The sequence below is a fragment of the Nanorana parkeri genome, unplaced genomic scaffold (assembly GCF_000935625.1).
Source record: "Nanorana parkeri isolate BGI_ZX_2015 unplaced genomic scaffold, ASM93562v1 scaffold1393, whole genome shotgun sequence".
In the NCBI taxonomy this organism is placed as follows: domain Eukaryota; kingdom Metazoa; phylum Chordata; class Amphibia; order Anura; family Dicroglossidae; genus Nanorana; species Nanorana parkeri.
Genome location: NW_017307661.1, coordinates 256,574 through 271,696, shown reverse-complemented (window position 1 = coordinate 271,696; position 15,123 = coordinate 256,574). Strand labels below are relative to the sequence as shown.

The 15,123-nt window shown below is 42.6% G+C and overlaps 1 protein-coding gene across 1 annotated transcript in view; it reads left to right on the top strand.

Moving 5' to 3' along the window:
• The window catches only part of LOC108798064 (epidermal growth factor receptor kinase substrate 8-like protein 1), a 305,359-nt gene that overhangs the window by 164,654 nt on the left and 125,582 nt on the right, over positions 1-15,123 (top strand). Inside the window, exons 6-7 of the mRNA XM_018569773.1 lie at positions 455-604; positions 694-776. Coding sequence (XP_018425275.1) covers positions 455-604; positions 694-776 — 233 coding nt within the window. The remainder of the gene's footprint in view (positions 1-454; positions 605-693; positions 777-15,123) is intronic.

Below are 15,123 nucleotides of genomic sequence, written 5' to 3'. Positions count from 1 at the left end.
GTTGTTGGGGGGGGGGGGGGGGGGGGGGCTGTAGAAAGTGCTACTGACCACCAATGATTTAGTGATTGTTTTTCTTTCTTTTTTAAAAAAAGGTGGGGTGGTTTAAAGAAGTACCACTATTTTTTAAGTAAAAAAATAAAAGGTAAATGAAAGCAAACCCACATTTTTGGTCCTTTCGCTTATAAATTAAAAAAATAAACAAAAATCTCCCTGTTAATGGAGGAATATCTACAGGTTAGTACTCAAGTGGTTCATTTTCTGGATCTTGTTGGGCCATTGCTGTTGGCCCTGGATAAGAGCATAATATCATGCTTATCAAATCCATTGTCAATCAAAATCTATAAAATAAATTGTTTGCCCAAATGTGACATGTCAAAACAATTTGTAGAACTATGGATTATTGGACACACAGCTTTTTCCATAGAAGCATTTCATTTTATTTATTTTTTTGCAGGAGGATTTGGAAGTATTCCCCATCGCTGTCATCCAGCGCTGTGACACTGTTCTCCCAGAAAGGAGGAACTGTTCTCTTTTGGTATTGGTATGTCAGGACAGATACCAGCCCAAAGCTGATGTCCACTTCTTCCAGTGTGACAATGTTGGGGTAATGCATCTTCTCTGAGAACTATTAAAAAGGAAAGCATTACACTTAAGCACAGCAGTTCCTCAGTAATTTATTTTTACATTCCCTAGGCGGAGCTGATTAGTGAAGATATTAATAGTGCAGTATCTGATTTAAAAAATGGGCATACTTCCAAGAGGCCTGAAGCACTCAGGTATGTGTTCAGTAATTAATGCATTATGTTTTTTTATGTAGACAAAGTACAAAATGTTTTAATAAATAAGACAAAAAGTCAAGTTTTTTTGTAGTCAATGTCGCTGCTGGGAAGTTCTACCCCTCTATATGTCCTGATGACCACTGACACCGAGACAGCAAGTAGGGGGACAGTCTAAATTTTAGAGTTGTCATCAGAGCAAGAGGTGAGGTGAAAGCTTCTAATTGGGACAATTGTTCTGGTGACATTTGTCCAAGGTGAGAATCCCCTTTTACTTTGGGTAGATTTCCTCCTACGTCTTGTTGCATCACCAAGATATTAAGTGAGGGGAAATGTCCCTAACAGGAGACACAAATAAAACCCTGATAATGGTGTTAACTCTTCCCTACTCTATTCAAATTAAGAAAAAAAACTTTTATCTCTACATACACTTTTAATGTTGCTTAGGTTTAGAAGGCTTTGCAGACATATAGCAGAATGTGAAACAAAGGGTTTGTTTAAAATGCTTTTCTAAGAAAATGCCATAAAATGGCAACAGCTTAAGCATAGAAATTTCTCTTGCTGCAGAAAGCCATACAGTATATTATTTGACACTGATAGATTTCAGCCGGACCCTGTAAGGAAATGTCAGGCGCTTGCAAGGCTACAGGAAATGCTCTCTGATTGCTTGCGGAATGCTTCTTAATTCATGTTGCATTGAGAGAAATCCTGTTTCTAATACCCATGAGGCATTTTTTTCACAGGCTGCAAAAAGGGGTCCTTGACATTGTTCAGGACACAGGCAGATGCAGGCTGATGATTGGACAGTGGCCAGAGCTATGAGGACCACCATATAACCCCTACCACGCTTACCAGAAATCCTCAATTTTTTTGCAAGTGTGTTTAGGTGATGGATGTCTCCACTCCTACAGTGTTGATATGTTTTTTAGGCCTTTTTCCAATATTTCCTTATTCAAGATGTCTCTCGATGCATTTGGCCATTGCGGCAACTTTCACTGATGCTACCCTCCTCTGATGCATCCATTGTCCTGCCAGGTTTAGCTAATTCCTCTTGGCTTAGCAAGGAGGATTTCTTAGCCTCCATTTCCATTTTAATGGGACACACACAGTATTTGACATGTTTCAATCTAAAGGTCGCAGAGGGCATAAATGCAGTCCTCCATTCTCCTCCCCTTTTGAATCTCTTTTGGACACTGCCATGGCTAGCACCCTTATTCCCAATAAGGAGGAAGGTATGGTTGTGGAGGACGATTCCTCATCAGACTCTGAATTTTCCTGACAGGAGGAACTTTTGCGATTCTGTTGCTGAAAATGAATTACACCATTTTGGTACTCATTGATAAGGCGCAAGAGTGTCTGGCACTTGACCATCCTGTGCAGGCTTGCCCAAAGGTCACCAGCATGGGATCCCCTAAGAAGAAACCTACTAAGCCTTTCTCTACACACTCACTGGTGAAGGAAGTATTGTATTTAGATTGGACACATACTGAAAATCTGTTTACTCTGCAAAAGTGTTTTGCACAACAGTACCCACTTGAGGAATCCCTCTCCAAAAAGTGGCTGGTGCCTGAAGGGGATACCGCTATTTTGTGTCTTAAATCGTTAATGGTGCTGGTGGAAAAAATTCTGGCCTTTAAGGATATGGTGAAAAAGCACTTCTAGGGCTTGTTTAAGGCTTCCTTCACTCTCTTTCACCTACTTGGCAGCCAGCAGTGGCTTCCATGGAGGTGTGTCAGCTTTTGCCTGGTGCTAACCTCTACTGTATGGAAAGCTTGGCTGTCACCATGCTGGGAAACAACCATGGATTACAGTAAGGCACACATTACAGTATTGTTTTATGTTAAAAAATCTGAGGGTTTAATGTCACTTTAAGTACTGGTCAGGGGATCTGTGGTGCAAACAGTGCCTTGGGAGAATTCTCTGCATGGGTGAATGCCTCTTCGGAGAGTACTGGAACACTTTCATCAAGAAGGTTACTGGTGGAAAGAGCAACTCTCTTTGGCAGACTTTACACACAAAATAGTTTTCCTTTTTGCCATCACCTCTGCTAGGAGGATTTCAGCGTTGGAAGCACTATCATGCAAAGAAACTTCCTTGTTCTTCACAAGGATAAGATTGCTCTCAGGCCTAGGAATTCTTTTTCTGCCTAAGGTGGTGTCTTCCCTTCACCGTAAACAGGACATTGCCCTTCTTCCTTTTTCCCTGCACAAAAGCTAAGGAGATTTACCTCCACTGTTAAGATGTGGTTTGGGCTGCCTGAGTCTACCTCTTGGCTACAGCCTCCTTTAGGCAATCTGATGGCTTTCCAAGAGGACCTTGCAGGGGCCTCCCTGCATCTCGTTCCACAATACAGGTTATTGAACATGCCTATTCGGCTATAGATAAGGTTCCACTCTTTTCTATTAAAGTGACACTAAACTCAGGAGTTAAATCTTAAAAATGCATTCAAGTACCTTTAACTATTAACAAAAATGTAGCTTATTTGTGTATCACTCAGCTGTAGATTCCTCAATCTCTGAATTTGTACTGACACTGTCCTTCCTCCTGGAGGGTGGCTACTTTTGTTCCCCATGGTCATTGTGTGTGTTGTAAAGTAGCCACCACTCCAAGCTCGCTCCTGTGATGGACTACAATCTCATGTTTAGTTTCCTAATTTGTATTGAGATTGTAGTCCATCACAAGAGTGAGCTTGGAGCGGTGGCTACTTTACAACACACACAGGGACCATGGGGAACAAAAGTAGCCACCCTTAAAAGGAAGGACAGTGCCCACACCAATTCAGAGAGTATTTGCGGATCTACAGCTGAGTGATACACAAATAAGTTAAATTTTTTGTTAATAGTTAAGGTACTTGAATGTATTTTTAAGATTTAACTCCTGAGTTCAATGTCACTTTAAGGCATATTGTATCAGATCTGCCAGTGCCTATTGGGCTTTTCAGCATTAGGCCTCTGATCTGCAAATTTGTAAGCCTGCCACCATGTTTTCTGTTTATGAGTTTACTAAGTTTTACCAGATAAATGTTTGGTCCACTGTTAATGATAGTTTAAGCCCACCCCTCCGTTGTATTGTTTTAGGGTGTCCTAGTTATCTCTAGATCTCACTTTGTTCTGTACTGTATGATCAAGAAAATAGGATTTCTTTTTGCAAATTTAAATTTTTTTAACAAAGGCCCAGAAAGGCAACATACAAATAATTCAAAATAGATGAAAAATGCATGTCTAAAAAAAATATAAAACACAACATTACAGGCAAATAAAATACAGTGGTTTGCAAAAGTATTCACCCCTTGGCATTTTTCCTATTTTGTTGCATTACCACCTGGAAGTAAAATGGATTTTTTTTGGACTACATATAATGGACATACACAAAAGAGTCCAAAATGGTAATGTGAAACCAAGAAAATAACTCGTTTTAATTTTATTAATAAAAAACAGAAAAGTGGTGCATGCATATGTATTCACCCCCTTTGCTATGAAGCCCCTACATAACATAGTAACAGATGTTGAATAAAGACCAATGTCAATCCACTCAACCTATATATATGTGTGTGTGTGTGTGTGTGTGTGTGTCTGCATTTCTGTGTATTTAACACTTCCCATATCCTTGCATATTTAGTGACTGAAGAAACTCATCTAGACGTTTATTGAACGTATCTATCCTATCAGTGGATATCACTACCTGTGAAAGGGAATTCCACATGTTTACTACTCGCACAGTAAAAAACCTGGTGCATTCTAAGATTGAATGTATTCTCATAACTGTTCTTGGTGAAAACAACTTGTTTCGAATATTGTGGTCCCCATTGATGATTATGAAGACTGCAATAAGGTCCCCTCTTGTCTCCTTTCTAAGGAGAATACGTTTTTCTTGGAGGCGGTCTTCATAGCTCAGGCCTTCTATCCCTTTAATTAGTTTTGTGGCCCTTCTCTTAACTCTCTCAAGCTTGAAGAAATCCTTCCTGAGAGTTGGCGACCAAAATTGCATTGGATACTCAAGATGAGGCCGAAACAGTGATTTAGAAAGTAGAAGTATTACTCTATTATCCTTTGCTACAATCCCTCTTTTAATGCAGGACAGTATCATGTTTGCTTTGTTTACCGCAGCTTGGTATTGTATGCTATTGCCAAATCTGTGATCTATGAGCACCCCCAGGTCCCTTTCCATGTCTGTCTTCCCTAATACAGCCCCCCCAGGTAGTAGTTTGCGCACTCATTCTTTTCACACATGCGCATAACTTTACATTTTTCAACATTAAATCGCATATGCCAATGTGTAGCCCATGCTTCAATTTTATCTAGGTCTTGTTGAAGTGCAAATATCTCCTGTTTAGAATTTACTGCCCTATAGTTTTGTATAGTTGGCAAAAATTTAAAATCAAACTATCTATCCCAAGCTCTATGTCGTTGATGAATAGGATAAACAGGATTGGTCCCAGGACCGACCCCTGGGGCACCCCACTCCCGAGTTTTGCCCAATTAGATAATTAACAAATTATTACTACCCGCTGGGTCTGTTCTTGCAGCCAGTTTTCCACTCGTGCAGTTTCCTCCAAACCGATAAACCTAAGTTTGTGAATCAAACATTTGTGGGGTACTGTATCGAACGCTTTAGCAAAGTCCAGATACACCACCTACAGTATACTGGTATTCCTCTGTCTAAATTAGTACTGACCTCCTCCTAAAAAGTTAGAGTGGTCTGACAAGAACAGTCCTTCATGAAGCCATGCTGGTTTCTACTTACGATACCAGGTTTATTTGCAAATTCCTGCATGTAGTGCTTTTCCCCTTTTTGTATATTGCATATGTGGATATGCTCTCCTCCAATCATCCGGTACAAGTCATTAGAGTGTCCATAAAGATTATGTACAGTGGTCTGCCTATGACCTAGCTAAGTTCCTTGAGTACCTGCGGATGTAACCCATCAGGTCCTGGGAATATGTTTACATTTAATCTTTCTAGCCTCTGTACTACTCACCTCTCTGACAGTCACTGAGATACGTTAAAACTAGGGATGCACCGATATATCGGCTGCCGAAAAATATCGGCCGAAAATTGCACTTTTGGCAAAATGCCGAAAGTGGCATTTTTCTGCCGAAATAGCGGTGCATCCGTTCTTTCTCTCCTCCCTGCTGGGCGCTGCTCTGTGTTACAGCAGGGAGGAGAGAAACTGTCACAGGCCGTCGAGTGCTGCGGGAGGAGAGCGCTGTGATCGGCCGGCGTCTCTCCTCCCTGCACCGCTCAGCCTCCTGTCGATCAGGAGAGTGACCGTGTGGGTGGGGACAGCCAGTGCTGTCACAGGAGGCCAGCCAGCGGTGCAGGGGAGGAGTCAGCTGTCAGATCGAGCTCTCCTCCCCGCACCACTCGCTCAGCCGCCTGTGACAACATGTCTGGAAGGAGAGCGGGTACAAACACTCAGCGATCAGTGATCCCTGAATGTTTGTAAATATTTGGAGACATAGTATGTTTACTATATCCTCAATTATGAATTAATGGGAAGTGATCTACATCACCTCCTGTTCATTCATGATTGTGGATATAGTAAACATACTCTGTCCTCATGTTATGAATGAACAGGAACACTCACTTAAGATGCCCGACGTTTTTTTTCATTTCGGTTTTGTTTTTGAAATTTTCATTTCGGTGCACCTCTAGTTAATACTTTTATTATGGTTCCTGCAGCTGTAGCCCTGGTTGTTAACCATGTCCATCTCATCTGTAAAAACAGAAGAAGAGGATTTGTTTAACGCATTCACTTTTGTCCTGTCACTGGAAGCTAATCTCCCTTCTTTGTCTGTATTTGGCCTATACGTTCTGTCCTTACCCTTTTGCTATTTATATATTTAAAGAATTTCTTTGGGTTCTGTTTGTTTCCTGCTGCTATCTGCTCTTCGTATTATATTTTGCATTCCTGATTGCTCTTTTACATTTTTTTTTCACCACTAATTTCTTTTTTTATTGTATTAAAAAAATTAAGGCTACAATCAGTTGGTAAGTTCAAATGTACAGCAAAAACTGTGTAAAAACAATACTAGAGGGGGAAGGGGAGAGGGAGAAATATAGGGAATAACTGTATTATGTAAGATTGTGATGCGCTCAAATATTGTATTTCCCCAGTATTTAATCACATGCGGTAAATGAGGGACATTCGAGCCTCGGTGCTGTTAAAAAGTTGCGTGACACATGCGGGTAGTGGAGGGACAGAGGATAGGAATGACCTTACCAAGAGCAAAAATAATCACTGTACCTAGCGAAGGTATGCAAAGGTCTAACCCGAGAGAGAGGCATAAGAGAGGAAAATGAGAAGAAAAAGGAGAAAGAAGAATCAGGATAAGGGATGAATTAAAGGGTAGGAAGAGAGAGTTGGTAGTGGGAAAGGAAAAATAAAAAAGGCGGGAGAGGAGGGCAAGAGAAGCACGAGCATTAAAGGAAAAGAAAGATAGAGGCTCTCTCAGCCGTGCCTCTCTCAGCCAGAGAAGAAGGCAAGGAAATGCTGGAGACGAAGAAAGAAAATGGAAAAATTGAAAAGCAGGTAAGAAAGGGGGGGGGGGTTGGCAGCAGATGTGGAACAGAAAGTGGAAAGAAGCAGGTCGTCACTGAGTAAGAGCAGCGTAAGTATCCATGTCTTTGAACAAATGACATGCTGCCCAGGTTTTTAGGTAACGGGGCATGCCTTCCTTGTCATAGAAAATGTGTTCCTCCATATTTGCCACCACCTCTACTAGAGATAGCCATTCCCTGATAGTCGGTGGTTGGGGCAAATCCCAGTGTGTAGGAATCACTGTTTTTGCGGCATTCAACAGGTGTAGTGTCAGGGAGGTCTTGGAGATGATGTGGTACGAATCATCAAAATGGTAGTAAAAGGGAGACTGGGGAAAACTCTAGTGAAACGCCAGTTACGGTCCTTCTGATAGTGTGAGCCTCTGTCCAAAAGGAGGAGATAAGGGGGCATGATGACCCCCAAATGTGAAGGAGTGTGCCCACCCTCGTGGGAGCATCACCAACATGTATTGGGCTTGTCCAGGAAGATAGGATGGAGTATCGCTGGGGTTTTGTACCATCGTGAGCAAAGTTTATAGTTGGTTTCTTGAGTTTGGACGTTCAGTGAGCTTGACAGCAACAAAATGTTCATTCTTTCCCAATCCTGTGAGGTTAGAGTGACAGATAGATCATGTTCCCGTGCCCGTGTGGAAGGAGAGGGCGAAAGTGAAGAGGAATTGATCAATAAGGAGTACGTTCCCGAGATTGTGTGCGCAACCCTGCTGGATGAGGTGCAAAGCTTCTCGAATAGTATTCTGACTCCGATCGTTGTGATAGCGAAATATATCCATTGCTGAGACCTCTATGCCTGGCCTGTATAAGCAGATATACTCACTGCGGACAATCCTCGTCAGATAGCTGAACTCGTCAATACCGATTCATTCAAAAGAGGTGTTTATTCTTTAACATCAGGTTACAGCAGATGATAGGAACAGCAGTTGAACGGTTATAGTATTGTGCGGTCAGAAAATGATGCCTTTCCTACGTACTGTGCAGATTACATGTGTGTCCTTGTTACATGTGGCTAGTAGCTGTGGCCATGACACAGGAAGTACTGCACACAGGAAGCAGGAAGGGGCGTACACTAGGGGGAAATACATCGTCACATGAGGAATAATTACAGAAAAACATGTACATTGCAACAAAAGGCCACTAGATGGCAGCATAGGATAACACATGGATTTAACTATGATAAAATATATAGGCAAACACACTATGTAAAACTTCTATCTATACAAACTTCTACAACATATTCTATGCCCCATTGGGGCGGGGCACACTCCCTTAAAGGGTGTGTAAATGTCACTATTTAAATCATGACGGTAGTTATGCAAATGCAAATAAATGGTTTTAAGGTCCATAGCGTGAACTTGTAACTTGTCCTCTGGACCTGAAAATAAGAAACATATATGCACAAGTTCAAATTGAGGTGTTTATTCTTTAACATCAGGTTACAGCAGATGATAGGAACAGCAGTTGAACGGTTATAGTATTGTGCGGTCAGAAAATGATGCCTTTCCTACGTACTGTGCAGATTACATGTGTGTCCTTGTTACATGTGGCTAGTAGCTGTGGCCATGACACAGGAAGTACTGCACACAGGAAGCAGGAAGGGGCGTACACTAGGGGGAAATACATCGTCACATGATGAATAATTACAGAAAAACATGTACATTGCAACAAAAGGCCACTAGATGGCAGCATAGGATAACACATGGATTTAACTATGATAAAATATATAGGCAAACACACTATGTAAAACTTCTATCTATACTAACTTCTACAACATATTCTATGCCCCATTGGGGCGGCACAAATAGAGTTAAAGGGTGTGTAAAATAGTGTCTGTTCCCACGGGAGTTGAAAAAATTGCAAAGTTGCATACAGGTCCATATTGGCATAGGCTTAGCAGGGTTTGTGGAGTGTAAGTCAGTATGGGTTCTAAACTCCCCCTGATGATCGAAGAACATGTTCGCTATTGGGGAGATAGGTGCTAGGGGCAGCACAAGGTTGCACCTAGTGGGTAGTGATTGATACCGTGTGTATAGTAAGTGGCCAATAGGCCAGGATTTATTTTCATGTTTTGTTTGTTTTGCTCAACTTTTCTTGTAGCTAGTTATGAATAAACTGCACATGTGTTTCACCCGAAACCCATCCAGGGGGTCACACACACCCGCTGCCGATCTAACACTCTCACAGTGGTAACTTTCAATATTTTTTTTTTCCTATGTTGAAAAATTAGAAATAAATCATAGTCACTAGTTCTTTGTGCTTTGTTAAGCCCGAGACATGGCCTCCTCCATTAATCTTGCAGACTGGTACCATGGTCAGTACTTATCTTGCTGTTGTCTGGTACAACTCGACTTCCCAAAATTTACAACCTGAGAATCTATGCTGTAAGGGTCTAAGAATGGCTGATGTTAGAGTCTTTGTCTTGAAAGCATGAACTCAAATTCACCTTATATACTGATAGAATAGAAACAAAAAGATGGCTTCCAGTATGCCCATGGAACATTATGTAAAGATGATCCTAATAGGTTGGACTTGATGGACTAATGTCTTTATTCAACCTCAAATACTATGTAACTATGTAACTAAGATAGGTTTAGGCCTTACAGTTTAATTCTTTTTGCACTCAATAGTTCCGACATATCACCCCCTTTTTTCCCATGGTATTCAGGTGAACAACCTTGGACATCTCTGGGAAAAATGTCAGAATATACTCCATTTACTCATGTCACGTACCTTAGGGGGAGTCTGAGATGTCGAGGGCAGCCTCTCTCACTTCTCTGGTCCTGGGGCAGGAGCGTCGGGGCAAGGAGGGGCAGGAGTGCCAGTAGTAGCTGAATGCGATGAGCAGGAGTAGCAGAGATGGTAGCAGGTCCAGCGGACAAGGATAGCAGAATAGTCAGGACAAGCCGAGGTTGTCAATGTGATACAACTTCATTAGCTGCATCAGGCGCATGCGCATGCGCAAACGGCGGTGAAAGAATCCTGGCTCTGACTCTGGCTTCCTGACAACTCCAGTAGATGTGGCCTTTCTTTATCCTGGATTGAGGGATCTTTTCCTCTTTTTATTCAAACAGATAAAGGAATGATAGTGTCTTTGTAAAAAAAATTTAATGGATTTTTTAGTGTAAGAAAAAGAAAAAAGGTGGAGCTTTAATGGTGCCAATTTTTTTTTTTTAATTAATGATGATCACCAAATAGATAACTCCCAAGAGTCTCACTCCACTTGAGTAGCTAGATCAACATATATCATTGATTTTGCAACAACACATAGCAAGGTACATGATAAGGATGAAAACATGATTGATAGGTCTGATTTAGAATGGAGGGGTCACGTTCAAGCCGACTCACCTCAATTCCAATCTAGCCAAAGAGCTGATACATGATGATAACATAGGTCAAAACATATTCAAGAAAATCAAATCAATTAATAAAGATCAGTTCACAGTGGAGGAGTCACAGGTTGCTCGCTCAACGTTTCGCGCTGAAATAAAGAGCTTTTTCAGGAGGTAGAGAGTATCGATTTTAGAAAGTGAGCAGGTGTGCGTCAAAGCGGACCGGTCCGGGCAGAACCCACAATCAGGGGACAAAGGGGCGAAGCACGCCACCCTGCAGGCAGACAGCAGGAGGTAGGAGTCCGAGATTCAATAAAGGACCCCAACCTATTCCTCAGTTACAGCCCAACAAGAATCCCAGTGATGTCACTTTGCTGCAAAGAACGGACGACACGAATAAAAAACAACAATTCGTACAGAATACTGCTAACGAATTTCGTCCGAATCTGAATCCCAAAACGAATTGAGTTTCGGACCCGAATCCCGAAAAACGAAATAACGCAAAATCCAAATCGAAACTAAACAAATTTTTTGCTGGTGCACATGTCTATTAACGACTGTGTATGTACAGTATGTTCTTCCATAGCTATTTAGTGTCCAGCCTACATCTTACATTCAGTACATGTGGATCCAAAGGAATAGTCTCCAGCAATTTGCCAGTGCTGATTAACTTTGTATGCTTCCACTCAGCATCAAAAGTGTATGCTATCTATCTATATTGTACAGGACTCCAGAAGATGGATCCTGCAAGAGCTGTATATTTCCCTTTGTTCAGGTTGTGGTCCCTTTAAGGGACAGAAATGGGTTAACACCTGCTGCAGGAAGTGGGCTCAAAAGGATAGGAAGCTAGAGACAGCGTGAAAGAGAGAGAAGCACTGATTAATGTGTGCAGACAAGGCTGTGGAGCAGGCTAAAGTACTGGTGCTGTGAAACAGCTGAACTTTACTGGGAAACTCTAAGGTTAAGAGTGTGATAACCTTGAGGACTGAAGCCATCTAAGCCGGTGAGGCTATTGTTATTATTTTCTGTGCTGAAGAAGGCAAACGGTAAAGTTTATCATTTCTATGCTAAAGAAACCAATCTTTAAATTGTTTTGCTGTACTGAAAAAGAAAGGACTGTTTATGTTGCTGCTGTGGAAAATAAATGCAGTTTGTTTGATAAAGCCTGTGTCCTGCGTTCCAGATAATTCCCCAAACATCAAAATATTCCCCAACCATAGTGGAGAATGCGGGCATAGTGGAGAATTACAGGCACAGGAATTGTATTTAATGCAAACTGACATTTAAAGAGACAGTGTACCTGGTTTATGTCTTGGGTCAAGAACGCACAAGCTAAAAAATCAGCAACAATGGAAGAGTTGAAAAAGCAGCTGGCCCTGACTATTATGCAAGCACAAGCTCGTAAGGAGGAAGCCAACCTGCGTTTAGCAGCGGCCACTGCAGAAGCAAATTGCCGCCATGAAGAAGTTCAGGCTCTGTTGATACAGACACAACAATCTCAGGCCGTGCAGCTGGAGGCGGTATTGCAGGACGCAATACAGCGGCTCTATCATAAACGTGACCAAACGGCTGCTGCCCCTAGCAACCAGGTAATTGTGAGAGCCAGCCATTACTTGCAGAAGCTGACCTCAAACGATGATATAGAGGCCTTTCTGACCACGTTTGAGAGGACAGCAGAAAGAGAGGGATGGGCCCAAGACCAGTGGGCTGGCCTCATCGCCCCTTTTCTTACTGGGGACCCTCAAAAGGCCTATTTTGATTTGCCACCTACTGATGCTAAAAACAATGACCAGCTGAAGGCAGAAATTCTGGCCCACTTGGGGGTGACTACTGCTCCAGAGCAGCCACCCAGGTCCCAGATATATGACCTGTTGCAGCTGGTCAGGAAATGGCTACAGTCAGAGACAATGTCTAGGTAACAGATGGTGGATCGAGTCGATACCTGATCCTTACCTAGTAGACCCCCAGGCTCCAGATCAACTGGTAGAGGCGGTAGAAAAATAGACCGTGGGGGAGGACAGGCAGCGAGGATCCATACTGCCACGAGCGACCCGAACAATCGCCACTTTTCGAAAGGAAGTTCACAGAAAACCAGGAATCAGCATACAAGAAGACCGAGAGCTCTGTGTACCGACTCCACAGAGGGACTCTTCGGAGAAGTGAGGATGTTCAATGTTGGCGGTGTCATTCCTGGGGACATACCCAAGCACAGTGTTCCCTGCAGGAGGGACCAATGGAATGTGGAGTTCTTCAAAGGGAATCGTTGTATGCTCACAAAGTTTGCACCACCCACCTTGAGCTTGGTGAGGGGAGATTTGAGTGTGAGGTGCTGGTGTATCACCTACCGGCACGGGCCTTATTGGACTCAGGAAGCATGGTAACACTCGTCCACACCCGGATAGTTGGAAGAAAAGGCCCCTAAGCAAGACTTTACGGGTTGTGTGTATTCCTGGGGACACTAGTTTGAAAAATAAGAGTTCATATTTAAATCTTTCATGACTTTAGGCCGGTCAGTCTATTGACCTTAAACATGTTTACGCTGGAATTAAGGAGATTAAGGGGGAATATGAATTTCATATACAAGATGTTCAATGGTGACAGCAACATTGGCAACAAACTGTTTGAGATTAGCTCCATTACAAAGACTAGAGGCCACCACCTAAAGTTGGTGGAAAAAAAATTCCAGCACAATGGGCGAAGAGGGTTCTTTACAGTAAGAGCGAGTTAAGGTCTGGAACTCACTGCCATCGGCAGTGATTTCAGCCAAGAGTGTAGATTTGTTCAAGAAACGTTTGGACAATTTCTTGAGGGACCGTAATATCCAGGGATACCAGTATCCCTAAGAATTTAAATGATGCGTGGACCTATATGGGTTGGACTTGATGGACGTATGTCTTTATTCAACCCCAAATACTACCCTGTTTCCCCGAAAATAAGACCTATCCCAAAAATAAGACCTAGTACTATTTTTGGGAATTGCTAAAATATAAGGTATGTAACTATGTAACTATGTATGTAACTTTGTAATTTTGTTAAATCAGTTCAGAGTGTAAATTGTCAATGTAAAAGTCAATATTGTTAACAACATTCATCAATTTTTCTGTATTAGACTTTTGATCTTTTATTTCCTGATAGAGAAATTCAATGTTTTCTCTCAAATTTCCCACCTCAGATTGTAAGGCCTTTATGGAGATGGAATGAACTGCCAAAGTGGTAGTGATGGGCTCGATGCTCGAGCCGAACTGTGTCTTGTGAGCTCTGGCTTAAGCCTTGCATTCCGGGTCACCACAACCCCGACCCTCAGGTGCAAGACTTTGCCCAATCAAGGCACAGAGAACTGTGAGAGCCATGATTGGGCAAAGTCATGATGACTCTGCCCAATCATGAGTTGGGCGGAGCTAGCTGTCACTGCTGGCTCTGCCCAATTGTTTATAAGTTGCCGGAATCTGTCAAAATGCCATTCTGCGGTGGGTGTTCATCGCAGCGACGGGACGGTGGTCGTCGTTTTGTTTTCAATTATCATTTCTATTTTTTATTGTTTAATTTTTTTTGTCATGCTTTTCCTGCCTTGCCAGGCCTGTGCTCGGAACAAGGGTCCCTCTGCTTTGCTCCCCCCTCCCCCTCCTCATGAAGGAGCACACACTCAGCTCTGAGGAGAGAGCAGAGATGAGTCATCATCACATCTCCTCAGAGCTGTGTGTGTGTGTGTGTTATGAAGAATCTCCTGCACTTGTCCTGTTCTGTATGTAGGCAGTTGCCAGTGACAGGGCAGTCTAGCTGGCTGCAGGATAAAGTGGGATAACCAGTGTATATAACTACTTTCAGCCGATTTTGATATGTTTATGTGTAAATATGTTCAGAACTGTTTAGCCTCTATAATTGTCTGCAGCACCATTTTGGAGAAGCCTGGTGTCCTGATAGGATAGGAATTCTCTGGAGATTTGGTCGGCCATTTTGGGGTGGTTATCTTATATAGGAAGCCCAACCACGTTTTTGGGCAGAACAAGTGTGAAAGTAGACAGGGATAGGTACTCCGCTTGTGAGGGAGAGTTAGGAGAGTTCAGGGAAAGTGTTCCGGCCTGTGAGGTATAGTTGAGGGTTCCTACGGAGTCCTGCATCGGCAGTTCTGGTCGGATGAAAGACTCCCAGTGCTTATAGCCAAACCTGTGTCCACGCTGTGAGTGCGGGAAGAGTGTGCCAGACTCGTATCTCGCTGTATGGAACGAATACCGCTGCTCCCGGGTAACGTGTTCTCCGCCTTTACCGATACACCTCGTGTGATTGGATTTGTACTTTGCCAGTTAGTGGGAGGTGCTGATAGCGCTAACGAATACTACTAACGTTGATATCAGAACTGACTGTACTGTGTACCTGTGTCTCCATGCCTGGAGTGAAACTGCTGACATTACTATTGTAAATATTCTTCCTACTACCGGCTCTCCGGTAATAAACGTTATCTTGTTC